Source organism: Ascaphus truei, chromosome 8 (genome assembly GCF_040206685.1).
Source record: "Ascaphus truei isolate aAscTru1 chromosome 8, aAscTru1.hap1, whole genome shotgun sequence".
Taxonomy (NCBI): Eukaryota; Metazoa; Chordata; class Amphibia; order Anura; family Ascaphidae; genus Ascaphus; species Ascaphus truei.
In genome coordinates this window covers 97903864-97931118 of record NC_134490.1, presented here as the reverse complement: position 1 = coordinate 97931118, position 27255 = coordinate 97903864, and the positions used below count along the sequence as shown (strand labels likewise).

Below are 27255 nucleotides of genomic sequence, written 5' to 3'. Positions count from 1 at the left end.
CGTATCGAGTGGTCAGGCTCCCTGTAGCATATTGTTGGGTGTGCAGCATCATATCGTGTTTATAATGCAATTTATTTATCTTTTGGCATAAAACTTTCTGTCATTATTTCATTACTTGAGTGCTGGGAGCCCCCCCCCTCCCCCCCCTCGCCCCCCTCCCCCCCCCCCCAGGTAAAAGGTTTGTAATGTTTAACCACAGAAAGTGCACATTAAGTACCTGATTCCAGCTTATTTACTATTTACATTCTAATTTAGCGGTTTTATAGATTGTGATACTATAGTAAATGCCCTTCACATACTTTATTGTCCCTGTCTTTGAATATATACTGCATATGTTCATATATATTATTTCTTTTAATAGAATGGTAATACAGCACTTGCTATTGCTCGACGACTGGCTATATATCAGTGGTTGACACGTTAAAGTGGTAACAGAGGAGACCCTGACTACAATTGTAAGTGAACTCATATTTACCACCATGCTAATGCTGCTCAATAAATATTCAGGCCATGTTTAGTTTTACTTTAGCAACTGTTTCTATTGAATAAAAAGGTATCTTTAATAGTTTTTAAAATGTTTGTCTAGAATCCTTACTCTTAAGGGCATGATTTAGTATTGTCCGGGGGCCAAAAAGCGTAAAAACAAGTTCCACTTACAGTATACAACACATACTGCTTTTGTTGATGGTAATTGAGGTGACATGAGTAATGTGCCAGAAAACCTCAGTAATTCCATAGTTTTCAGTGATTTAGACTGAGTATCAAGTCATGTGATGGCTAGCACATGGCTTCAACTACTTGATCCCCAAAGGACAGATTGCCAAGGTTATAATGTGCCAAAATAACCTGCCACATAGGAGCCAAGAAACAATATTAAGTCACTTGACTTAAACATCTGCACTTAGCTGTGTTTTTCTCTTTGTTGCACTCTCCCATGCTCCCCCTGGATTTTTGAAGAAAGCACATGGCTTCTAGTCATGACCAAATGTTAAGGACATAACTGCCTTATGATGCAACGTCCCCCCAAAAATATATGACATTGCAAGACACAGCACTCATTTCTTAAAAGAAACCAAAAGGACTTTTCCAATAAACATGTCAAATTGAAACCCCGTTCCATCCAAGTGATTAAAATATCCATTACCTCAAAAACTACAGTTCTTCAGCCCCCCAGCAAGGAGGATAAGTGTGAATCAACTAAGACACTTCAATTAAGTGTTTGCCCATTTGTAATCTTGCAAAGTCCCCTCAATTGCAAAAACATGTTTGCCTGAACCTGGGGGCTTCCCGGGAGTTAATTCCACGGGCCACTGACATCCAGAGGCTCCCTGGTTTTCCCAGATATTTGTCAGTTGTTTTTTTGCGCAGGTTTTGACATACAACGACAAATATGGCTGCTGGACTACAAACATGACCACAAGCTCACCACTAGAACAAGGTCCACCTCCTAATGGTTTTGCGACTTTTCAATTGACCACCGGGCAGAGCTTGACCCTGCCACAATTTTGTGTCTGGTGGGCACATATTTTGCCCAGTGCCAGAGTGGTGAAACCGGTGGGGGGGGGGGGGGGGTGGGTAGGGGTTCACTGCTGTTTGATTACAGAGGAGCTCCAAGGGAGGTTCAGGTTAAAAAAAGTAACAAACACGTTAAAATCCACGTTGCCTCTTAGCTGATTGCTTCATGCTCTCAGTAGAACAGTTCGTACTCTTCTGCTGTGCAGCTGCGATCAGGCCCTTAGCATGAGCAGAAATGCCATGGCGTTCAGTAAATGTCAGAAGGGCCATCAACATGCTGGACAATGTGATATTTACTGAATGTCACTAAAAATGGTAAAAGTAAATAAAAATATTTGCTGAAAGTTTTGTTAAAGTACGTACATGGTTACAAAGACAAAAAATAACATATGAACTGATAGCAGAACATACATATTTTACCTTGCCATGTAGGGCTGGAGCTCTGACACCAGAGTGGGTACACATTGCACAGCTGCCGGAAAGCTTATGCTCCTCGGTCAGTAACTCTTTAGGACACACATGGAAATATCTGCTGATTTTCTTTTGGCAGTTTCAAGAGCTCCACTTACAAAATATGCAATAATACACAATTCTCAGTGTGCTGTGGTCATGTTAGGCTTGTTCAATGTACATTTTACATAGGAAGTAATGTTCCCCCCCCCCCCCCCCCAACAGATGGTGACTGAAAAACATAAAATGAATGTACCGGAAACAATGAATGAAGTCCTGGACATGTCGGATGATGAGGTATGGAGCTGATGCATATCCTTCCTATTTGCAAATGTAACCCCTCCATTGCTGAAGAGCATCCACAATGGATTATTGAGGTTCATGCTTATTTCCCAGTTATGTCACCTGGCTGAAGAGTACACAAATATTATATATATATAAATTTATATATATATATATATCCCACTGATCAGCCAACATTGTCGTAAGTGGGGCCGAGTTCCCAGGTAACTTGGTCGACTTCTGCAGTTGGCTGTCCACGTTTCTCCTCCCCTTTAGGAGGAGTTACGATGTACCACCATTTTTTGTTATTTCACAACCCACTACTACCCAAGCCAGAAGTACCACTATTTTCTATTAACAAAATCACAGTTCATCTTTTTCTTTAATGGAAATGCAGTTAACTCTCCGTAGCATATAATCCTTTCTGAAACGACGTCCCTAAGTCTTTGAACTATTATTCAACAAATTTCACTTCTTTTTTTTTTTTTTTAAAGCATTTCGACTACTCTGTATAACATATATTTTTGTACATATTATATAGTGCATGATTGGAGGAGGGGAAAATAATGCCTCTCTGGCTTTAGTTGCAATTAAATATAATATCCAATGTTGTGCAATTGTTTTTTTACATTATACATGTATAGCTTTTTGATTCCATGTCTATTTACTTGAATTATACAGTTCGTAAAGCCAATATACCTGAAATTCTCAGTGATGCTGAGTATATGTCAGAAGGGATGAAGGTACTTTTTTTGCAGTGAAAATAACTAACATTTCATTGGTAACTTTGGGCTCTATGTTATAAAACGAAGATTAAGAAAAAAAAAATGAATCGGAGCTGGTCCACATGGTGCTTTGTAAATGTCACCATATATTCCAAGAGATTTGGAGTGGCAATGGAGTATGTATCAAAATACAAGTATACAAATACAGTTGATATAATAATACTCAAATCGTCGGAGTTTGCTAAATATAATGCACATGCTGCAAAAACTAATATAAAAATAACTTTATAAATATGGTAAAAATGTACTTTTAATTATAATTTAAAAAATATAAGATTACCTTCTTGTACACCAATGAGTTATTGGCTATTCCTCATTGTACCCCCATGAGTTATTTGGCTATTCCTCATTGTACCCCCATGAGTTATTGGCTATTCCTCATTGTACCCCCCATGAGTTATTTGCTATTCCTCATTGTACCCCCATGAGTTATTGGGCTATTCCTCATTGTACCCCCCCATGAGTTATTGGCTATTCCTCATTGTACCCCCCATGAGTTATTTGCTATTCCTCATTGTACCCCCATGAGTTATTGCTATTCCTCATTTTATGATAAGAAAGTTGTTCTAGTTTAACTTGACTAAATATCAAACTACAATGATATGAGGATTAAAATATCAGCTGCAACACGTTGTTCCTTGCAGTACACAAGGTGTTAATGTTACATTTTGTTGCAACAATTGATATTTCATATTTTCTTATTTAACAAGACTTCTTTAATGAGAGAGTTTGTCAGCAGCTCACTCACTGGCAATGCATATGAAGACACAGTTACAACAATCCCCTACATTTGGGCTGCATTAAGAGCAATAATATGGAGTAACAGCAATGGCATGAGATCTGAATGTTGCATATAATTGATCATTTAATAATGCCAGCATTTTAGGATCAAACAAATCGGCATGTGTGATGGAAATGTCACGAAAGCTCTGACAATCCCAGCACGTTGCACTGACCATGAAATAAATACACGATGCCCTCACCGTTTATCAAAGACCAAAGCTCTTACTCGTACTGTTGGAGCTCCAAGTTACATACTTTGTTCTACGTTTTCTAATATTTCTAACTTTAAATTGTGTTTGTGTATTGTTCTAAAACGAATTAATTAACTATTGAGTCTAATCTTAATTACAAAGTGCTTTTGCGGCTTATGATTTTTTTAACATTGCCTTTACAATGAGGGATGTGTGGTGGTATTACAGTCCGTAGGATGATGTGTTTGAAATGCGCTTTACCCTGCTGCTTAAGGCTGCGGACATAGTGCGTGCGCGACAGAGCGCAAGTAGCCACACCCGCCTGTCGCCTGAGCGATCTGTGAACTCCGTTGACGCGGGCGATGGAGAGGCATGGCCATGACATCACCAGGTTGATTCGCCCTCATTGGCTCAAACGGCTCATGTGACGCGGCCGTCGTGCAAAAAAAATCAAATGGATTGGTCTCCTCCATATCCTGACGCACTGCTCGCACGTCGCATCACTCGCAGCATGGCCGGACTGGTGCACGTACATTCATTTGTTCGGGCCGCGTGCACTATGTACGCAGCCCAACAGTTCTCTTAAAATGAGGCACAGTACCACTACATTTTCTTGCACTTTAACCATCCATTTTCAGATGTGAACAAACACTTCGATGTGTTCAAAACTGTGTGGCCTTAGTGCGTTACCACAATAATTATTGTCTGTGTTAGAGGAGGGGCCTCCTGGTGTAAAGTTTCACTACTTCCTGTGCTGTGTCTTCAACTGGCTTCTTACTATGACATCTTCGGATTAACTTTAATGGCTGCTAGTGATGTAGGCTAGAAATGATAGAAGTTAATAACAGACCTTTATTGCTTTGCGCATGACACATGTTATTACCCTTGATATCATTAAAGTGGATGTCCACTGTGAAGGGCAAGAAGGGCCAACTGCACCCAAAGCACATGAACACGAGTCCTTTCTGACTCCCTGAAATTGTGATTGCACATATAAATATATATATATTATATATTTATTTTGTGATGCCCACACCACGTTGCAGTCTCTTAGTCCCAATTTAAGGCCGGAAACACTGTATTTCTCTATATGGGGTTTATTTACAGGTAATAAATCATATACCAACAGGCCCACCATCCCTTTAAGTCCAAACAAAAGATAAAAATAACACCTATTCCCTTTAGGGAAAATAACTCAACTTGCTTCAGCCCTTTCTAACCACAGCTGTCCAACTATACTGGTTCCCAGCTTAAAACATGCCCTGGCATAGGCAACAATGTATACAGTCACACAATAATAAAGGGGTTTGCTTATCTGCAAGTCCAGATTTTGAGCAGATATCCCTGCTTCAGCGCGGCCTTGCGGCCTTTCTTCCTAGGGAACCTTGGCCCCACGTAAGCCCAGAGAAACTCTCCTCTGTATGTCCACGGTCAAGGACAGGACATCCCAGCTTCAGCACGGTCTGTCGTCCTTACCTTTTTCCCTCTGGGATTCAAACCCAGGCAGTCCCAGCAGCCTCCGCAACCAGCGTCCAGCGGGCCTGGGGGTCTGTGCCAGCTTCATTTGCTGCGGAGCACTTCTCTGTCCCCCTCTCTGGGACAGCAATCTCTCACTCTGTGACTCTTCGCATGGCAGCATTGCAGCTCTCTTTATCTGCCTTAAACACTTCCTTGTTCACTCAAGGAGTCCATTCTGATTAATTAGGCAGCAGCTGCATTAGCTATTCTCTCTAGGGATTAACTCTCTGTGAGCTGGAAAGTACACTTGCTGCTCTGTTCCAGCACCTAGAGATTCCTGATGGTATCACAATATATACTGTATGTATGTATGTATGTATGTATGTATGTATGTATGTATGTATGTATGTATGTATGTCTTCAACTATATGTTTGTGATGTCACCCAAAACATCACTTTAAGTTAGAAGGAAGTGAGTTTGTTTGTTTCCCTGGTTGGGAAACATTGGTCTTTCACCTCTGTTAAAAATCTGGACACTTATGATTTTAGTTCATAAAATAAAGGAAACTATTAACCTATTTGTACAGAGGATACATATTTGTGCATGATACTCTGCAATTCACTGGTTGCCCTTTCTGATAGCAAAGGGGTTCAAAATATCATCTTAAAACAATGCTTAAAATGTGTGAGATGTATTGCTGAATTTCTGTGTAATCGGAGGGGGGTATGAGGGTGAACACTTAGAGGGTTATTCATTACGGGGCCTATTCAATATCCGCCGAAGCTGCCAATCGGGCCGTTTTCTACCTAAATTCTCCATTAACTTCAATGGTTAATTTCTGCCTGAAAATGGCCTGACCGACCACTTCGGCAGATATAGGATAAGCCCCTAAACGGTGGTAATGCCGATTGATGACTATCTATCACACGGAAACTTTAATTGACTTCATTGGCAGTTTCATTGCGATAGTGCCTTCTTCAATAGATAACCCCCTTAGTCTATGAAGGTGTGAAATATAATTTTACAGTGCTATATATGATTGCATTAGTATTGATTTTAATAGTTATGTTATGCAGATACATCATTTTCTTGTTCACTTACTATGACATACTGTACTATACGCAGAATGTTGCAGTTTCTGCCATTGATGAGAAAGGTTAGTATCTTATAGAAATAGCTGAGGTACCATTTTGCGTCACTATGCAATATATTGCATTCTCCTGAAGAGAGATGCTTGAGAAGTACAAACAATAGTTTATTATTTGATGGGGCTATGCAATGATTGTATTGTGCAGTATAAGCAGCAGCTGAACTTTCTGCAACTGGCTTAGGAGTTTGAAAGTCATTTAAATGTTAACACATCTCTGTCCAGTACCGGTGCAGCAAATTCCTAGTGCAGAGATAAAGGGCCATATTTACTACACATTGCTATTCCACAACACGCCTTCCAGTGCTGGAAGACACTGTACAACCCATACACCCAAATGTGCAGAAAGGTGTTCTAAGGAGTGCAGTGCTTAGTATATACGGGCCAGGGGGGCGTAATCTAAAGAGCAATGTTTTTTTTTTATTGTGGTCTAATATTGTTAATGTTATTTATAAAGTAACAAATAGGTGGCAAAAATATAATAACATTGCACAGAAGAATATTTGCACATAATTACAGTACGTATTGGTATTTGGAATGCTGTTGTTAATATTTAAATATGTATCTACTTCAATGGTTTTCAATCTAAGGTAGCACAACACTAGCATGCTCCTGCATTTTAAGGCACTGCAACACAAGTTTGACAGATTTATTCAGCATAATTCATAGTTCACGTTCTTTATTATTTCACATCACTGGTGCAACATGCACTAAACTTTCAGGCGTGGAAGACTCTGATTGTCTGTTGTTATACATACTGCACAGGTCTCCCTTGCCACTTGCCTAAACAACATTTCATGGTGGAATGATCTGTTAATTCTAAGCATACGCATCTTGCCTTAACGATTTATGTTTAGCCACTAGCCCGCTAATAATTTATTTTTGTAGTTCCCAGAAGAGGCCAATGAAATGCCTTAGGTATTTCATCTTCCGAATGATAACACGTCTAGTTAGCATTTGCAGTTGTATGCTGCTAAATAAAAAAGGAAGGTTTCATATATTGAAAATAATTCTGGATATCTCATATTAAGGGCCAGTGAAGTCAATGGGCCATAATGTGCTTTATAAGTTTGCACTGCTTATTACATACTGTATACACCTAGGTTCCTTTCACATAAATCTGAAATCTAGCCATTCACTACAAACATTCCTAAGAAGCATTTAAAATACAGTGCACATAACCCACAGTAATAATGCACAAATACAACAGGCAAGTACTGCGACTGGCAAGTACTGCGACTGGCAAGTACTGCGACTGGCAAGTACTGCGACTGGCAAGTACTGCGACTGGCAAGTACTGCGACTGGCAAGTACTGCGACTGGCAAGTACTGCGACTGGCAAGTACTGCGACTGGCAAGTACTGCGACAGGCAAGTACTGCGACAGGCAAGTACTGCGACTGGCAAGTACTGCGACTGGCAAGTACTGCGACTGGCAAGTACTGCGACTGGCAGGTACTGCGACTGGCAGGTACTGCGACTGGCAGGTACTGCGACTGGCAGGTACTGCGACTGGCAGGTACTGCGGCTGGCAGGTACTGCGACAGGCAAGTACTGCGACAGGCAGGTACTGCGACAGGCAGGTACTGCGACAGGCAAGTACTGCAACAGGCAGGTACTGTGGCTGGCAAGTACTGCGGCTGGCAAGTACTGCGACTGGCAAGTACTGCAGCAAGCAAGTCACTCACACTATGGGCGGCCTCAGAGGTGCGGCCTCAGAGGTGCGGCCTGCTGTAAGTGAGCACGGTCACTCACACTATGGGCGGCCTCAGAGGTGCGGCCTGCTGTAAGTGAGCATGGTCACTCACACTATGGGCGCCTCAGAGGTGCGGCCTGCTGTAAGTGAGCATGGTCACTCACACTATGGGCGCCTCAGAGGTGCGGCCTGCTGTAAGTGTGCGTGGTCACTGACACTATGGGCGCCTCAGAGGTGCGGCCTGCTGTAAGTGTGCGTGGTCACTCACACTATGGGCGCCTCAGAGGTGCGGCCTGCTGTAAGTGTGCATGGTCACTCACACTATGGGCGGCCTCGGAGGTGCGGCCTGCTGTAAGTGTGCGTGGTCACTCACACTATGGGCGCCTCAGCGGTGCGGCCTGCTGTAAGTGTGCGTGGTCACTCACACTATGGGCGCCTCAGAGGTGCGGCCTGCTGTAAGTGTGCGTGGTCACTCACACTATGGGCGCCTCAGAGGTGCGGCCTGCTGTAAGGGTGCGCGGTTACTCACACTATGGACGCCTCAGAGGTGCGGCCTGCTGTAAGTGTGCGTGGTCACTCACACTATTGGCGCCTCAGAGGTGCGGCCTGCTGTAAGTGCGCGTGGTCACTCACACTACGGATGTGGCCTTAGAGCTGTTACTCACTACATTACATTTGAAGTATTTGATATTGATTTATTCACAAAGAAATGCTATTACTTTTCAAAAATGTCATCTTTTAGTGCTCCGGGTAATGTTAAAATTTTATTTTTGTTGCTTTTTTCAAATATAGGGCGGTGCTAGGAACTGGTGTGACACGTTTTACTGCTAAATTGTCTTTAATTGCAGTCGAGCATTGCTCTGAATGTGTGTTACTCATTGTTTCAAATTACCTGTGATTAATTTGCCCGGTGAACAATCCTGCGTCAAATGCATGAAATAAAAAAATGAATGTCCTACAGATTGTACAGGACTTGGCATTAAATAGCTGCCAGGCTGCATAGGGTTAATGGAGTTTGGGAATGTGTCTTTGCATAGGCCCTAACAAGAGAAGGAAGATTCCACAATTACAGCCATTTGTTAGCACTGATGTGACAACAGGGAAACATTTGCCTATCAAAAGGAACCTTTATGTGAAGAACGTTTTCATTGGTGTATACAAATGACTGATAAAGGAACAATGGATGGTAATTTAATAGCTCAGAGAGAACAGCTGTAAAGAGATAAACATCCTAAGAATTAAAAAAAATCCACCATTAACCCGTAATGATTCAGGGTCTGCAACATGTATTAGAGTTGCAATGAAGTAAAAATATTCAACTCTAGTACCTTATGTAATCAAATATATAATTATTAACATTGCAGGTGTAGGCTCTGCACAAAAAAAAGTGTGTGTGTGTGTGCTGAGCACGCGCATTTTAAAGCTGCAGTTCAGGCAATATCCTGCATGTGTGGTTTTTTTAATAAATAAGTTCTGTAGTAAGAAAAAACACTTTTAGCATTTTCTGTTTTAAAAAAAAAAACTTTGAAAGACCAATTTTCTTGCATTCTATTTTAACAAGCATGCCTGTTCCTATAGCAACCATTTACATTCCCCATATTTAAAGATGTCGCCAAACTTTGCCGATCAATAGACGGAGAACTAATTGACCGGCAGCTATGCAGTTCTTTAGGTAAGTAGAGATTGTCCACATGAAACTATTGAAGTAAAAAAAAAAAAATAGGAGCTTGAACTGCAGCTTTAAGTGAAACGTCTTTGTCTTTTGTCACAGAAATTGTATTTGTGATGGTGATGTTTTTAATTAAAAAGCAAAACACAATTTTAGTGCCAAAACGCAAAGAAGTTTGACTTAGAACGCGTGTTTTAGCTATTTGCACTTCTATATTTATAGTAAATGTGAATTCCTTGTGTGTGTGTGTGTATGTCAGTGTGTGTGTGTGTGTGTGTGTGTGCGTGTCTCAGTCTGTGTGTGTGCGTGTCTGTCAGTGCTTTTCCTCTCCCTCCCCTGACGTCACTGATGCCAGCAGTGACGTCACTTCCTTTATGGAATTTTGTTATAACACAAGGGATTTTTCTATCAAAATTCTGTAGGTGCCGCAAAGACGTCTCACTTCAAAAGAACAATAACAGATATTTCTTAAGATATCAATACAGCAGGGCCCCGCATAATATGGCATCATGAGTGATGAGATTCCAATTTGGGGAAATCATAATGGCAGACATTGAATATCACTGAATTTTTTTTTTAGTAGTATATACTTATGTAAACGATGCTTTATAGAGATATTATAAAATATGTAATACAGGGAAATATAGTACAAAATGAGGCTAAATGCATCAAGTATAAAAATAAATATGATAAAGTTAACCTTGTATTTATATATTTTAATCTGCATAAATTCCTTCTATTGCGTAGAAATGACTTTGTGAGTCAACCCCGCATTGAGAATGAGTGAGAGTTTGCTGATAGTCAGATCCTTCTCACGGATCTCATAGCAATTTCTGTCATCCAATAGTCTCTTATTCTCCTTAATGTAATCCTCATATCTTTGATAACTAAATTGCCCCCTTTATCGGAGGGCTTAATCACTATACTTTTCTCTTTTGACAGCTGCGATAATGCTTTTCGTTAGAGTCTACTTAGATTATCAAAACCCTTGTTTAGCGGTATATGCTTGATTTCTTCCGAGACCAGATCAAAAAAGACCTCTGTTAGCACAGGTTTCCGCTGTGGGGGATCGATCAGATGCCCGTAGGAATACGGAGAGGCGATTGGGACCAATAACTCCTGATAAAGGAGTCCCAGTTGATCTATAACCTTGAACCCTAGCACCCAAGGGTCTAAATGAGGGTTTTTACATCTTCTATCTGAACCTAACCCAGTCAATACGCCCCAGACCCACCTAGTGCACTCTGAGCACTAGCCCATCTCCACTTACTGAGGAATACTGTTTCAATCCTAGCACCCTTACTGTTTTCTCTGTATAATATCTATTAACAGCACAACAAAGGGCATAGGATGATGAAGTGGCGTTCTTAGCCACGAAACGCGTAGGATTATTGTTTTAAAGTTACCAGTGCTTATCTAGCCTTTATGCCACTTGTGCTTCATTTCTGTGCATTGAACTTTCGATTTGGACACCAGTACTCTAATCGGGACTTTGCCGTAAGCCTAAGTGCCACTGTAAGGCTTTATCTGAGCCCTCTATCATTGAGACTACTTCTGCACACCACGCATGCGCAAGGGACTTCCGTCATCACTCGACCACTAGCCAACGAGCGGCGACGCTGCACTGCACCCTGGGTCCGTGACGCTGCCGCCCCTGAGAGGGAGCTTCCATCGAGGAGATCAGACACTCACAGTGCGCCCCCTGCATGGGTCGCTTAGCTGACGTCACGATTCCAGCCCAAAATCGCCGGAGGGCCTGCTTCATCTGCCGCAGTTCGACCGTGTGGTAACCTGTTGTGTAAACTTTACACTACATGCCTATGATCTATCTTTTAAATGTACGCAGAATACTCACCTTTTATATACTAAATCTATTTTGATGTACTTCACTATTGCGGTTTGCGCTGCTGTTTTTTGTCTTCATTGTCTAGTGCTATCGGAGTGCTGAGCCACCTCGCTTGATACAGCTGCAACCGCCCAATGATACGTATTGTTTATGCTTCCATATAGTATTCACTCTATTAGGGTTAATACAAGGGTGTTTTTATACTTACACGAGTTATTTATAGTATTAGTGGTTTATTTAGCTGCGCACTGTACTCTTTAACCTGTTGTGTGACCTGCCTCTCAAGTGGGGAGAGGTACTCCCTAAATTTGGCGGCAATCCCCTGAAGTACAGCCAGGAGGAGGGCACCAGGTCTAACCCATGATTGGGCAACACAGGCCTGGTTCCACCTCCTCCCCTGTCGTTCAAGGAGCACTGCAGGGAGTGGGGAAAACCCATGTTAACTACTGGCAGGCCTACTCTTACCAGGGCTTACTGCCAGTGAGGGCAGACTGGTAGCCAAGAACCAGTCCTGGCTACACGTGAAATTATGAGTGGAAGGAGATAGGGTGGCTCAGTAAGTAAACGACACTGACTGTAAACGATGACACAGAGTTAGCTCCTTGTGACCTTGGGCAAGTCACTTTATCTCCCTGTGCCTCAGGCACCAAAATCATAGATTATAAACTAATCTGGACATGAACTGTGTCTATAAATGCCAATGTCCTGCGTACCGCGCACTATACTGCAATTGTGAAGCGCTTTGTGTCTCATTGGGAGAAAAGCGCTATATGAAATAAAGTTGTTATTATTAACATAAAGAAACGGCAGAGACGACGTAACGAGGGTTTTGGAAATTCAATATTTCCTCGATGGTATTATATGAACCAACTTAACTTTGCAAGAAGGGGCTAAGATCATCATTTAAGTTACATTATACTTCCCCATATACCATAACTTGGGACCTTCCCTCCTCTATCTTCAAACAAGGGGAACATGACAACAGCCAACAAAACCTGTAGTTTGTGTTGCATTTTATTTCTTTAGAATGGATAATGAAGTTGTGAACAAAGGGCTATAGATCTGCATGTGAGAGGGAGGGCAGGTAGCAGAAAGTGAGTGTGAGAAACAGGAAAAGCCAGCTGGATGTCAGCGTCTGGAGAAGGAGAGGCTGCGGGCAAGCTGGCTGTCAGCGTCTGGAGAAGGAGAGGCTGCGGGCAAGCTGGCTGTCAGCGTCTGGAGAAGGAGAGGCTGCGGGCAAGCCGGGTGTCAGGTCTGGAGAAGGAGAGGCTGCGGGCAAGCTGGCTGTCAGCGTCTGGAGAAGGAGAGGCTGCGGGCAAGCCGGGTGTCAGCGTCTGGAGAAGGAGAGGCTGCGGGCAAGCCGGGTGTCAGCGTCTGGAGAAGGAGAGGCTGCGGGCAAGCCGGGTGTCAGGTCTGGAGAAGGAGAGGCTGCGGGCAAGCTGGGTGTCAGGTCTGGAGAAGGAGAGGCTGCGGGCAAGCCGGGTGTCAGCGCCTGGAGAAGGAGAGGCTGCGGGCAAGCTGGGTGTCAGCGTCTGGAGAAGGAGAGGCTGCGGGCAAGCCGGGTGTCGGCGTCTGTAGAAGGAGAGGCTGCGGGCAAGCTGGGTGTCAGCGTCTGTAGAAGGAGAGGCTGCGGGCAAGCTGGGTGTCAGTGTCTGGAGAAGGAGAGGCTGCGGGCAAGCCGGGTGTCAGCGCCTGGAGAAGGAGAGGCTGCGGGCAAGCTGGGTGTCAGCGTCTGGAGAAGGAGAGGCTGCGGGCAAGCCGGGTGTCAGCGTCTGTAGAAGGAGAGGCTGCGGGCAAGCCGGGTGTCAGCGTCTGTAGAAGGAGAGGCTGCGGGCAAGCTGGGTGTCAGTGTCTGGAGAAGGAGAGGCTGCGGGCAAGCCGGGTGTCAGCGTCTGGAGAAGGAGAGGCTGCGGGCAAGCTGGGTGTCAGCGTCTGGAGAAGGAGAGGCTGCGGGCAAGCCGGGTGTCAGCGTCTGTAGAAGGAGAGGCTGCGGGCAAGCCGGGTGTCAGCGTCTGGAGAAGGAGAGGCTGCGGGCAAGCCGGGTGTCAGCGTCTGGAGAAGGAGAGGCTGCGGGCAAGCTGGCTGTCAGCGTCTGGAGAAGGAGAGGCTGCGGGCAAGCTGGGTGTCAGCGTCTGGAGAAGGAGAGGCTGCGGGCAAGCCGGGTGTCAGCGCCTGGAGAAGGAGAGGCTGCGGGCAAGCCGGGTGTCAGTGCCTGGAGAAGGAGAGGCTGCGGGCAAGCTGGGTGTCAGCGTCTGGAGGAGAGGCTGCGGGCAAGCCGGGTGTCAGCGTCTGGAGGAGAGGCTGCGGGCAAGCCGGGAGTCAGGTCTGGAGAAGGAGAGGCTGCGGGCAAGCCGGGTGTCAGAGTCTGGAGAAGGAGAGGCTGCGGGCAAGCCGGGTGTCAGAGTCTGGAGAAGGAGAGGCTGCGGGCAAGCTGGGTGTCAGCGTCTGGAGAAGGAGAGGCTGCGGGCAAGCCGGGTGTCAGCGTCTGGAGAAGGAGAGGCTGCGGGCAAGCCGGGTGTCAGCGCCTGGAGAAGGAGAGGCTGCGGGCAAGCCGGGTGTCAGCGCCTGGAGAAGGAGAGGCTGCGGGCAAGCTGGGTGTCAGCGTCTGGAGAAGGAGAGGCTGCGGGCAAGCTGGGTGTCAGCGTCTGGAGAAGGAGAGGCTGCGGGCAAGCCGGGTGTCAGCGCCTGGAGAAGGAGAGGCTGCGGGCAAGCTGGGTGTCAGCGTCTGGAGGAGAGGCTGCGGGCAAGCTGGGTGTCAGCGTCTGGAGAAGGAGAGGCTGCGGGCAAGCTGGGTGTCAGCGTCTGGAGAAGGAGAGGCTGCGGGCAAGCTGGGTGTCAGCGTCTGGAGAAGGAGAGGCTGCGGGCAAGCCGGGTGTCAGCGTCTGGAGAAGGAGAGGCTGCGGGCAAGCCGGGTGTCAGCGTCTGGAGAAGGAGAGGCTGCGGGCAAGCTGGGTGTCAGCGTCTGGAGAAGGAGAGGCTGCGGGCAAGCCGGGTGTCAGCGCCTGGAGAAGGAGAGGCTGCGGGCAAGCTGGGTGTCAGCGTCTGGAGGAGAGGCTGCGGGCAAGCTGGGTGTCAGCGTCTGGAGAAGGAGAGGCTGCGGGCAAGCTGGGTGTCAGCGTCTGGAGAAGGAGAGGCTGCGGGCAAGCCGGGTGTCAGCGCCTGGAGAAGGAGAGGCTGCGGGCAAGCCGGGTGTCAGCGTCTGGAGAAGGAGAGGCTGCGGGCAAGCCGGGTGTCAGCGTCTGGAGAAGGAGAGGCTGCGGGCAAGCTGGGTGTCAGCGTCTGGAGAAGGAGAGGCTGCGGGCAAGCAGGGTGTCAGCGCCTGGAGAAGGAGAGGCTGCGGGCAAGCCGGGTGTCAGCGTCTGGAGAAGGAGAGGCTGCGGGCAAGCCGGGTGTCAGCGTCTGGAGAAGGAGAGGCTGCGGGCAAGCTGGGTGTCAGCGTCTGGAGAAGGAGAGGCTGCGGGCAAGCCGGGTGTCAGCGCCTGGAGAAGGAGAGGCTGCGGGCAAGCCGGGTGTCTGCGTCTGGAGAAGGAGAGGCTGCGGGCAAGCCGGGTGTCAGCGTCTGGAGAAGGAGAGGCTGCGGGCAAGCTGGGTGTCAGCGTCTGGAGAAGGAGAGGCTGCGGGCAAGCCGGGTGTCAGCGTCTGGAGAAGGAGAGGCTGCGGGCAAGCCGGGTGTCAGCGTCTGGAGAAGGAGAGGCTGCGGGCAAGCCGGGTGTCAGCGTCTGGAGAAGGAGAGGCTGCGGGCAAGCCGGGTGTCAGCGTCTGGAGAAGGAGAGGCTGCGGGCAAGCCGGGTGTCAGCGTCTGGAGAAGGAGAGGCTGCGGGCAAGCCGGGTGTCAGCGCCTGGAGAAGGAGAGGCTGCGGGCAAGCTGGGTGTCAGCGTCTGGAGAAGGAGAGGCTGCGGGCAAGCTGGGTGTCAGCGTCTGGAGAAGGAGCGGCTACGGGCAAGCCGGGTGTCAGCGTCTGGAGAAGGAGAGGCTGCGGGCAAGCCGGGTGTCAGGTCTGGAGAAGGAGAGGCTGCGGGCAAGCCGGGTGTCAGGTCTGGAGAAGGAGAGGCTGCGGGCAAGCCGGGTGTCAGGTCTGGAGAAGGAGAGGCTGCGGGCAAGCTGGGTGTCAGGTCTGGAGAAGGAGAGGCTGCGGGCAAGCTGCTATCTGCAGGAATCTTAGTGGGAAAATACTGCTGGGAAATTCGTTTTTGGAAACGATTGTTTAGCAAAATGAGCCTCAGGTCTGATCTGCAGGGAGAAACATTTACTGCCTGTACCAGCCGGCAAACTTACAGGTGCACTTCCAGCTAGCAAGCAACATATATTGTACATTTAATGTAGGTTTAATAAAGTGAATGCACTCAGCCACTCCACTTCAAATGCTACAAAATGTAATGTAAATATTGGTTTGTTTGGGTGTCAGAACTAACCGGTGGACGAGATGCTCTAACAATTTTAAAGTTGCAATGTACAGAGCTAAAAATTCACGTGAGCAGCCATTGTTATTTTCTTTTAATGATGTAATTAATTAAGATAAACACAGTATGGTTCTACCGCGGTTACAGTATAAATAACATCTCTTTGTAGAATTGACCAACAAAAAAAATATCCAAAAGTATTGATGTACAGTAAATGATCTTTTAAGATCACATAGGCCATATTTTTAGATGTGAAAACAAGGTATGTCAGACGTATTTTGATGAAGTGTCCGGGTTTGATTGATTAAGTGTAAAAGTGTTTTTTTTATTAGGAATGTTGTTTCTGGATTTTGGATCCAAGTTTTAAGTTCCTGTCCCCTTTTCTCCCAGAAGAACTAGCAATACAGCGCCTTGGCATAGTGACGGCAACGTGGTTAAATGTGAAGCAGTCTTTGGAAATGGGCAGAGAGCGTGTTACATACATGAGTGTGTTTACTTCATTGTTCTTCAATAATACAATATGGTGCTATGTGAGACGGCGCGTTTTAAATACCTCCAGTTTAGTTTCCGTGAACATGTACTTTTCAAGTTTGAAAAGTATATTTATTGTATTAATACTGAACACTGCTTTTGATCACGAAAAGAGGCACTTATTTTATTAAGGTGGTTCTCAAAGCCACCTGATATTTACAGTCTTATTCTATAAATAGGTCTACGAAACCCAGAGTCCTTGGAAGTGTAACAGGAGCATCTGTGGTGAAACGTCCATGTGCATCATACCTTCTCATGTAATTCAATGTGCACCACACACGTCTGGTTGGTTTATCTGGGGATTTTGGATTTGGAAATATGTTGCCAAAAACGATTGCTTTTTATTATATTTTTTATATTGTTCTTAAAATATGAAACAGGGAACTGTTATAGATAGCATTAGTTTCTTAGATAGCACTGACCATGCATACACAATTAGTCCGTGCTCCAAAGAGCTTGCAATTTAATTTTGGCGTTGGAGACTGACGTGTTGGAGACTGACCGGGAGATAGGCTGACAATGGGTTACCAGTGACGTTACCACTGGTCCAGCCCTTCCGCCCAAATCTCCAACGTTCACTAATGCGAGTTCATTTTTGTACACTTCAACACCACCCCTCTTTACCTTCAATTGGGCTAATTTCTATTGAAAAATAAGATAACATAAATCTTTTAGCATTAACACATATATTGTGAATTTCACATCAGATGTTATTCCCGTGGTTTCTGTCCATAAGACACATTCTTACAGAGTATTTGTTTTATTGCTGTGCTACGGCTGCCATACAACACAGAAGAACCCGGGTTAGGGTCTTCCAGACTCGCCAACATTAGGCACAAAAAACCCAGAGGTTTTAGCAATAAAACATGTTGATTTATCTATTTGTATATCATCGTATACATTACATGTAGGCTAGATGTAAATTCCCTCTACATCAAATCTACTCTGTTGTTGTACATTTAGTAACGATGTCACTAGATGGGGGCTCCCCATGTCAAATAGGTGCTCAAGGGGTTATGGCTCATATTTACTCAGAGGTGCTATTCCCGTAATCAGCAGTCATTAGTTAAACAGATCAACATAAACTAGTTGCATGCTTTAATTAAGCAGACCTGGAGAAAAGAGAAACATATTTATTTTACATTACAATTGCTATCTTTTTGGTGCTGGAGTTTTTTTTAAGGAAGCCAGTTACACTGGTAGGTTCTTTACATGTTTTGTGACTGCCGCTTCACGCCTGAGTGCACGTTTACTCTGGGACGCACTAAGCACACGGAAACTCCTATTGTTTTGTTTTTTTTTAATTGCAGGTACATGAGCTGCACCTTTAAATCATAAAACAGCTGTTATAAATGCAGCTGTTTCGTAGAAAGGGAAATTAAGGAGGAAAATGAGGGGAGATAATATCACATGCAATGGATTAGAGGACCTTTTATCAAAGAAAGAATAGAAAAATTATACACTTTTCAAAATTAAATTGTAAGCTCTTCAGAGCACTTTCAGTGTTATCTAAGAATCTACTGCTATAACAGTTCTCTGTATTATATTTTAAGAACAATGTCACAATATAATAATAAACAATAGTTTTTGGTAACATATTTCCAAATCCAGAATCGCCAGGAAAGCCAACCAGACATGTATGGGGCACAAGGTAAGATGCACAGGGAAGTCTAATATCAAAGAGCCTTTCAAACCGGGAAATACAAAAATGGGGAAAATACAAATAGAAAAAAAATTCAGGTGCCAGAGAGTTAACAGTTCATTGCTTAGATCATTGATTTTCAACCGAGGTTCCTAGGATATCCCTAAATGGTTCCCTGCAATTTTCAGCTCAATTAAATATTGTACCAAATACAGAAGGAGTTACAATGCATCTGATCTCAGACGCGCTATTAGAGAGGGTTGGGGTTCCTTACAATGCATCTGATTTCAGACGCGCTATTAGAGAGGGTTGGGGTTCCTTACAATGCATCTGATCTCAGGCGCGCTATTAGAGAGGGTTGGGGCTCCTTACAATGCATCTGATCTCAGACACGTTATTAGAGAGGGTTTCGGGTCCTTACAATGCATCAGATCTCAGGCGCGCTATTAGAGAGGGTTTGGGGTCCTTACAATGCATCAGATCTCAGACGCGCTATTAGAGAGGGTTGGGGTTCCTTACAATACATCAGATCTCAGACGCGCTATTAGAGAGGGTTGGGGTTCCTTACAATGCATCAGATCTCAGACGCGCTATTAGAGAGGGTTGGGGTTCCTTACAATGCATCAGATCTCAGGCGCGCTATTAGAGAGGGTTGGGGTTCCTTACAATGCATCAGATCTCAGACGCGCTATTAGAGAGGGTTGGGGTCCCTTACAATGCATCTGATCTCAGACACGCTATTAGAGAGGGTTGGGGTTCCTTACAATGCATCTGATCTCAGACGCGCTATTAGAGAGGGTTGGGGTTCCTTACAATGCATCTGATCTCAGGCGCGCTATTAGAGAGGGTTGGGGCTCCTTACAATGCATCTGATCTCAGACACGTTATTAGAGAGGGTTTGGGGTCCTTACAATGCATCAGATCTCAGACGCGCTATTAGAGAGGGTTGGGGTTCCTTACAATGCATCAGATCTCAGACGCGCTATTAGAGAGGGTTGGGGTCCCTTACAATGCATCTGATCTCAGGCACGCTATTAGAGAGGGTTGGGGTTCCTTACAGTGCATCTGATCTCAGGCGCGCTATTAGAGAGGGTTGGGGTTCTGCAGAATTTCACAATATAATTATAGAGTTCCTTAACCAAAAAAAAGTTGAAAACCACTGGCTTAGATTTTAAACTCTTTTAGACAGCAACTCTCACATTTAATTGAATGGAATTTAAAAAGCTGCAATACTACTTTCAACTTTTTTTTTATTATTATTTTTATATGTAAAGCATGTGACAATATATAATTCTACATTCTTACGTAAGCTGGCAATCGTTTAGTTGTGTGCCTAACATAATGACAGTCAGTGTAACTCAGCAGCTACAATGTATCCTTCCATTACTATGGTAACATTATCTATTACAGTATTACAGTTCACAGCTCAAACTGCTGGGAAAATTTGCAACAAATTAACCCAAAAAGGAAAGTGTTGCAAATATCTTGCACGGCTTCTGAGGTGGGTTAAAACCTGTTATAGAAATCAATGGATGCTTTAAAACGCATTAACAGTTGAATATATACCCACAAAAAAAGTCTCTATTATCTAATACGGCCGAACTGATTTTCTGTTTTCTGCTTTAATGCAGGGCTGCGCAAACTTCCTGCTCTCCCCCTCCTGCCTGCTCTCCCCCTCCTGCCTGCTCTCCCCCTCCTGCCTGCTCTCCCCCTCCTGCCTGCTCGCCCCCTCCTGCCTGCTCTCCCCCTGTGTGGCGTCCCCTTTACCTGTAATGCAACGTCAGATGACGCCGCGGGGTCATCTGACGTCACGTCACATTACCCCGTGTCGTTGCCGTGGGGACTGAAGCCGGGTAAGTGAGTCGCACCCCCCACCCCCAAAAAAAAGTCTCTCACCCCATAGTTTGCGCGCCCCTGCATTCATGTATTGTTAATAGCAGAAAAAATGAGCGCAATAAGCACTATACAGTAGATTCTAATATATGTGACAATGAATAACTAAGAGACATAGACATGTGAGAATAAGTGAATGTGGGGGAAGGGTATCCCCATTTTTCCTGCTGCAGCTCCTGTGAGGAGATTTCCAACTCCTGACAGAAATACATCAAATGACAGAGCGCAAATGCAATTGTCTCCTGTTGTTTATTGCATTTAATGTATTGTTAACTGTACGTTACAATGCTTCCCACCATATGTACTTCTAATTTCCATCAATCTTACCCTGTTTACATTGTGAGCTCTCCGGGGCAGGGACTTCTCTTCCTAAATGTCACTTTTATGCCTGAAGCGCTTCTTCCCATTGTGTTATTATTTATATGATTGCCACGTGTATTACTGCTGTGAAGCGCTATGTACATTAATGGCGCTATATAAATAAAGACATACATACATGTTTAAACAATGTTGTATTTTATGTACAGCATTCAGTACTACATAATAATACTTATGCGCATAGCAGTAATAATAGTTGGAGCCACTCACAAGTATGGTGTGGCCAGGTATCACTTTACTGCAACTTTAGTGGCACTGCCCCTTTAAGTCTCAGATTACAAAAAAAAAAAAAGCCCCACACCCCCTAGCTGTCCCCTATTTACATACAAATACTTCAAGTGCTTGCTGCATTTACACCATTCACTGGCTGCAGAGGTTTGCCAAAGAAGTTTGTAATCCAATCAGAAGACGCTTTAAATGGATGTCTGCGGACTGATTAAAGAGGATCATTTTCTACACTTCAGATGACCGCTGTTGTCTATTTTTTTGTATCACGTTATTTGGTGTTACACATTTTTTAAAGGGACTTGGATCCCGCGCGGATTCCTTCCCAGCCCAGTATGGGAGCAGACTGACATGTCCGGCACATATTGGTTGTCGCAAGAAGAAGTTACCATGCCTCGGAGGGATTAGTTTGCCTGGGCTGTTTCGGATTAACTTTAAATCGCTGCCTCGGGAAATCAGGACTACAAAGAATTTGGGGAAACTTCTTATAACAAAGCTCTTTAAAAAAAAAAAATGGCTCTCCAAACAAGTAAGGTATATTTAAGCTATTGATGTAATTTGTTGGTTTTGCTGTGCGTGTGAGTTACAGAGAGGCATGCCGGCTTTTAAATAGTCTCATAAAATGGGCGAGGCAGAAAGATAATCTGTTGGTTTATTTATGTATAAATATATACGCACACGTAGTGGCCACAAATGTATTTTTAGATGCTTTTTGGTCTGGTAAATACTGAGTCCATCTGCGGCTTCCTGAATTAAAGTGAATGGAAATCATGTGCTGCTTGGAACTGAAGAAGTGGAAAACAGGAGAGCCTGTTAATTGCAGCTCTGTGTAGAAAGGCAATGAATGACTGCTTGTAAAAGAAAGGCTTTCATGTATTTATGGCCAGTTTGCCTGAACTTTGCTTTACCTGCTTATAGGCAGTGGGACAATCAGGAGACACACTACAGATCCTGGCTTGGGACCTGTGTCACTGCTGGAATGCAGCTGCCTGTAACCCGAGGTGCACTTCCAGAGCTCCCTTAACCCCTTGTTGTCTGGTTTCCATGCAATGTACGTTCCTGCTACATTTTGGTTTGATCATTAAAAGGGGTTTATTTATCATGTTCAAGAAATGCAGTTTTGGCCATTAAAGCAGCAGTGTCAGCTGGTGGTGGTGTTTTTTGCCTTTAATGTTGCGTTAAATCTGATGGTTTTTTTTTTAGGGTAAGTGTTTGGAATATTAAGTGTCCGGGAGATGAAAATAGAGCTCTCCCCAGAGCCCAGTGCAGTCTTAGGCTGCGCTTATAGAGCCGGTGATGCGATGTTGTGTCAAAACAAATGCATTGCCGCCGTCGCGTGCGCTTACAGTAAGCGCGGAGCGACGACTTGGTCGCGATCGCTGGAAGACATCTCAATTTGATTTCTCCAGCGACCGCAGCCTGCCGTCGCCGGCACTATAAGCGCAGTCTTTAAGGTTACCGTACCGGGACACTAATGGTTAAGAAAATCATGATGTGTAACACTTTATTTTAAAGAGTGGGAAATGCTCCGAGAGAGAGATACTGTCCTCGTTTGCCGAACTCCTAAAGGCTTCTGTCGGGGATTGCTACTTTAAATTGATGACATTTTACCGCGCTGTGGAATATGTTGGCGCTTTACAAATTAACGATAATGATAGAGCTGTATTCTATTTATAATCCAAATTAATTCTTTGCTAAAATGTGGCACTGAGATGTGTACGGTCTGCTTGTGATTTGGGTATTGGGGGTCAATAGGAGCCAAGAGATGCATACATTACAGGACTTGTTTTAAACGCTGAATCCCAGCTGGTTTTCTGCCTTTCATAGAATAACATATGTTCCTGGTGTGAGATGCGGGAATCCCTGCAGCTAACTTTGTGTCACATTTAGGAAACTTTTCTGACCGTTTTTATTTGTCTGACAGACACACGGAAGTTTATGTATTCGCTCTGCCAGGTGCGTATCTCCCTGGCTTGATAAATTAGACTGCGTTGTATTTGTACAACAAAGTAAATATTATGGAGCGTACACAAAGAGCAGCATTGTAGTAATAATATTTCAAGTGAAGTCATCTCTGTGTCCTAATGAAATGGGATCCAGTATTGTTTATAGAGATCTGCACTGTTTATTAACCACTTTGCTGTCAGAAAGGCCAGCAGTTGCAGTGCAATGCATAGCATGGTTCTCTGGCAGTAAAGGGTTAAAGTTGATTTAAATGTTCTGCTACTCCTTTAAGATACTTTCCAGTATAGTGTACCCTATTCAAGTGAAGGGGTTGGGGTTGGTGAATGGGTTGGTGTTGGTGAATGGGTTGGGGTTGGTGAATGGGTTGGGGTTGGTGAAGGGGTTGGGGTTGGTGAAGGGGTTGGGGTTGGTGAAGGGGTTTGGGTTGGTGAAGGGGTTGGTGTTGGTGAATGGGTTGGGGTTGGTGAATGGGTTGGGGTTGGTGAATGGGTTGGGGTTGGTGAAGGGGTTGGGGTTGGTGAAGGGGTTGGGGTTGGGGTTAGTGAATGGCCTGTAGGGTGACTTCTGGCTCAGGTGTCTTAGTAAATATGCCTCAGTCACTTGAATGTACTGCAAGGTGCCTTCCAGCACGGAAGGTGTCTTATGGAGCAACACATTACTTATAACCCTATACATTTGTATTCATATAGTGCTAAGAGTGTATGCAGCACTTTACAAAAAGAGATAATACAAGGAATTATATTATGTAACAGGTCCACACCCCCCCCCCCCCCGGGACGCTATTACAGGGTGTCATGTGCAGATTACCTGCTGGCTCACAGAAGCGCTGAGTTTCCGCCATTGTTAGTGGGGAAGACAGGACAGGCTTTTGGTGTGATGGTTGGTTCTTTCTCAATGGTGCAGTGCCTCCATCTCTTGCAGGCTCAAGGAGTGCTGGAGGCAATCCCTGCAGGAGAACTCTCTCTGATACTCCCCCTGATAGATTGCAGTCTCAGGCGAGGATATACTGTATAATAAACAGGAACACTTTATTCTTCAACAGCAAAGAATACAGCATATAATTCACTTGTCTTCCCTCCTCCGGATGGTCCCTGGAATCAAACCCCAGGCAAGGGCCCAAGAGTCTATCCTTGCTCTTCCATATTCGCTGGTGGAATAGGAGGTAGTTGTCTCACTCCCCTAAGGGAGGGCATGGAGGTGGTCCGAGCCCTGGAACACTTGTCAGGGGAGAGAACACGGACTACATTTGGATATGCAGCCCCTTAAGTACCCCGGGGGAGGGTCCAAGGTCTGAGCCACTGATTGAGCAGTACACAGGCCTTAGCCCGCCCCCCTGTCAATTCAAGGGAGCTGCTTACTGCAGGGGAAACCCTGAAATAGTCCTAACACAGCCTGCGCTGGTACCAGGGTTTAAGTGTAAGATCAGGCAGATTAGTAGTCAAAAAGAAAACATGGCTACAATTACAATCGGTGTTACAAACAAAATCAGACAATAGGAAACGAAACCCCTGACCTGGAAAATTTACAATCTATGACTGCGGCCCCACTGTCTGTGCTGGACTCGCGCCTGCCAGGCTGGCGGCGGGTGCAGCCGAGTTACCGGTCTGCAGTGAGCTACAAGTGAAAAGACATGGGAACCGCCGGGGGGCGTGACATAGCGCTCCATCGCTAGTATTGATCACAATTTTCCTGTCTGCAAGAAAAACTAGCTGTGCGGTGGCCACCCCTTGCAGTGGGTCCGGCCTCATTGGGGGCGGCTCTTGTCTAGGCAGTGGGGACCTGGCCTAAGTAGTATGTTAAGAGGCTGGCAGAGGCAGCATGTGAGGGAATAAGTGCAATAGATGGCAGTGTTGGGCCACAATAATTGGGAAGTATGACTGTGGGTGTGGGGCAGTAATCATGAGTGCAGGTGATTGAAAGGCTTAATTCAGAAGGTGTGTTTTTAGTTTTGACTTAAAGGTGGGGAGAGAAGGTGCTTGACATATACACAGTGAGGGGGGGAAAGAAGACGGTTATGAGCAGGAGACGAGGGATATAGCAAGAGATCAAAGCTGATATGTACAGAAGAAGAGCCTTGAAGGTAAGAAGGAGAACTTTTATTTTTTATTTTATTTTAAAAATATTTTACCAGGAAGTACTACATTGAGAGTTACCTCTCGTTTTCACGTATGTCCTGGGCACAGAGTTAAGACAAATAATACATGGTTACAAATACAGTTACATAAATGAGCAGGTTATACATTATATACAAGACATTGCATGCACAGTTAAAGAAAATATATATTATGAGCGTATGAAACAGTTACAGACCAGGTTAAAATGTGTGACAGCCTTAGATTTGAAAGAACTTAAACGGGTGGTGGATGTGAGAGTCTCTGGTAGGTTGTTCCAGTTTTGGGGTGCACGGTAGGAGAAGGAGGAACGTCCGGATACTTTGTTGAGCCTTGGGACCATGAACAGTCTTTTGGAGTCTGATCTCAGGTGATAGGTGCTGCATGTGGTAGGGGTGAGGAGCTTGTTCAGGTAGCTGGGTAGCTTGCCCATGAAGAATTTAAAGGCAAGACAAGAAAGGTGAACTTTGCGCCTAGACTCTAGTGATGACCAATCTAGTTCTTTGAGCATTTCGCAGTGATGTGTGTTGTAGTTGCATTGGAGAACAAAACGACAAATTGAATTGTAGAGGGTGTGCTGTAGGTGATCCAAAACCTGGTGGGAAGCCAGGGATTTAAGGAGGAGATGAGGAGGGACTGTTCTGGGAGAAAGTGAAATTATTCTGTGTGTGTGTGTACTGTATATGTTGTTTGTGTTTGTCAACTTTATTTGTAGAGAATAAAAAGCGGTAGTATCTATGCTTTGTGTATGTATGTATGTAATATACGTGTGTGTGTGTGGAGGTATGTGATTTATGACTTAATGTGTCATAAACCTGTCACCTGTCGCCGCTAGCAAAAGTTATATTTCGCTTTGCGGTGCCGTCGCGGGCTTACTGACATTTGATTGGTTCAGGGGCTGTCATATGAGGCGACAGCCCTTGAAAAAATCAAATATTGCCAGCTTCCAAAATCTCTGACGCGACGTCGTTCCGTCGCATTGTCTCAATCGTGCTTACTATAAGCACACGCTGCGGCGGCGGCAATGCATTGTTTTTGGCGACGTCGCCAAAAACGCGGGCACTATACGCACGGCCTTAAACAGGTCTGCAACCCTGCCTTTCACCATTATCACCTAGCATACAGTGCTTATACTGCAGCTAGGGATTCTGGGAAATTACATGCAAATGAGCACACAGTGCCACCTTTTGCCTTAGATCCTTTATTACATGGAACCCTTAAGCAAATGCTCGCTATTTTAAACACAGCCTGGGATCAGATGCAAAGCCAGTAAACCCACTCAGACAGTTATTTCGACCTTTTGGGTCTCATCAGTGTGAGGTTGGTTATACTGGCTTTGCAATTTAAGACTTGGGTAGGTCTTCGCCACACATTATTTAGGTTATGATGGGTGCAAAAGGTGACTGAAAACCCTCCACTGTATATCATATAAACATATTACTTGTGAGCAACTCACTGCACCGCGATCTGCGGTCTGCAGGAAACTTTTTTCGGAGTGGGGGGGCGTGACCAAACGGGTTGGGTGGGCGGGGCCATGACGAGGGGGGCGCGGCCATGACGTGTGTCCGTGTGCTGGAGTGGAATATAAAATTGACATACAGTATCTCCATAGTTTAATCGGGTGCTGTAAAGTCGTCCCCCCCCCCATCCACCCCCTCCCCTCAGTTTGCCCTGAAGCCGGGCGCCGTCCCCCAGGCCCGGCATGTAAATGAGTGTGAGGACAGGCATGTGTCCCGCTCCCCGCAGCCTCCCTGCTCCCCTCCTCTCCTCATTGGCTCACAGCCACACCACGTGACGCGTCGCCGCTTGGGATTACAATTCTCTTGTATCCCCTGGCGGCTGACGTGTCACAGCGTGTAGCGAGCCCTGCAGGGAGGAGGGACTGGGACCGGCTCGGGAGGGCACCATCACATGGTGAGTAGCGCTCACGCGGCCGCCCGCGCCGCCGGGCGCAGCGGCTCCCAGCCCTTAGATAGGTCTGTACCCCTGCCTTTCAACAATTATCACCTAGCATGCAGTGCTCCCACTGCAGCAAGGGATTCTGGGAAATGACATGCAAATGAGCACACCATGCTTCACCTCTTGTCTGGAATATCCATATACATGGAGCCCATTTAAGCAGATTCATCGCTGTTCACACAGCTTTTAAGCACAGCATGGGACTAGCAAAGCAAGTCAAACCACTCACAGACATGTTTCAGCCTTGATGGGTATCATCAGTGTGAGGTTGGTTTATACTGGCTTTGCAATATTTCTAGGCTGGGTAGGTTTAAAAAACCTCCACGTT

The 27255-nt window shown here is 45.3% G+C and overlaps 1 protein-coding gene across 1 annotated transcript in view; it reads left to right on the top strand.

Moving 5' to 3' along the window:
- ANK3 (ankyrin 3) overlaps positions 1 to 27255 on the top strand; it is a 461946-nt gene that overhangs the window by 273520 nt on the left and 161171 nt on the right. The window contains 4 exon segments of the mRNA XM_075612960.1: positions 362 to 392; positions 395 to 418; positions 421 to 455; positions 2191 to 2261. Of these exon segments, the coding sequence (XP_075469075.1) occupies positions 362 to 392; positions 395 to 418; positions 421 to 455; positions 2191 to 2261 (161 nt within the window).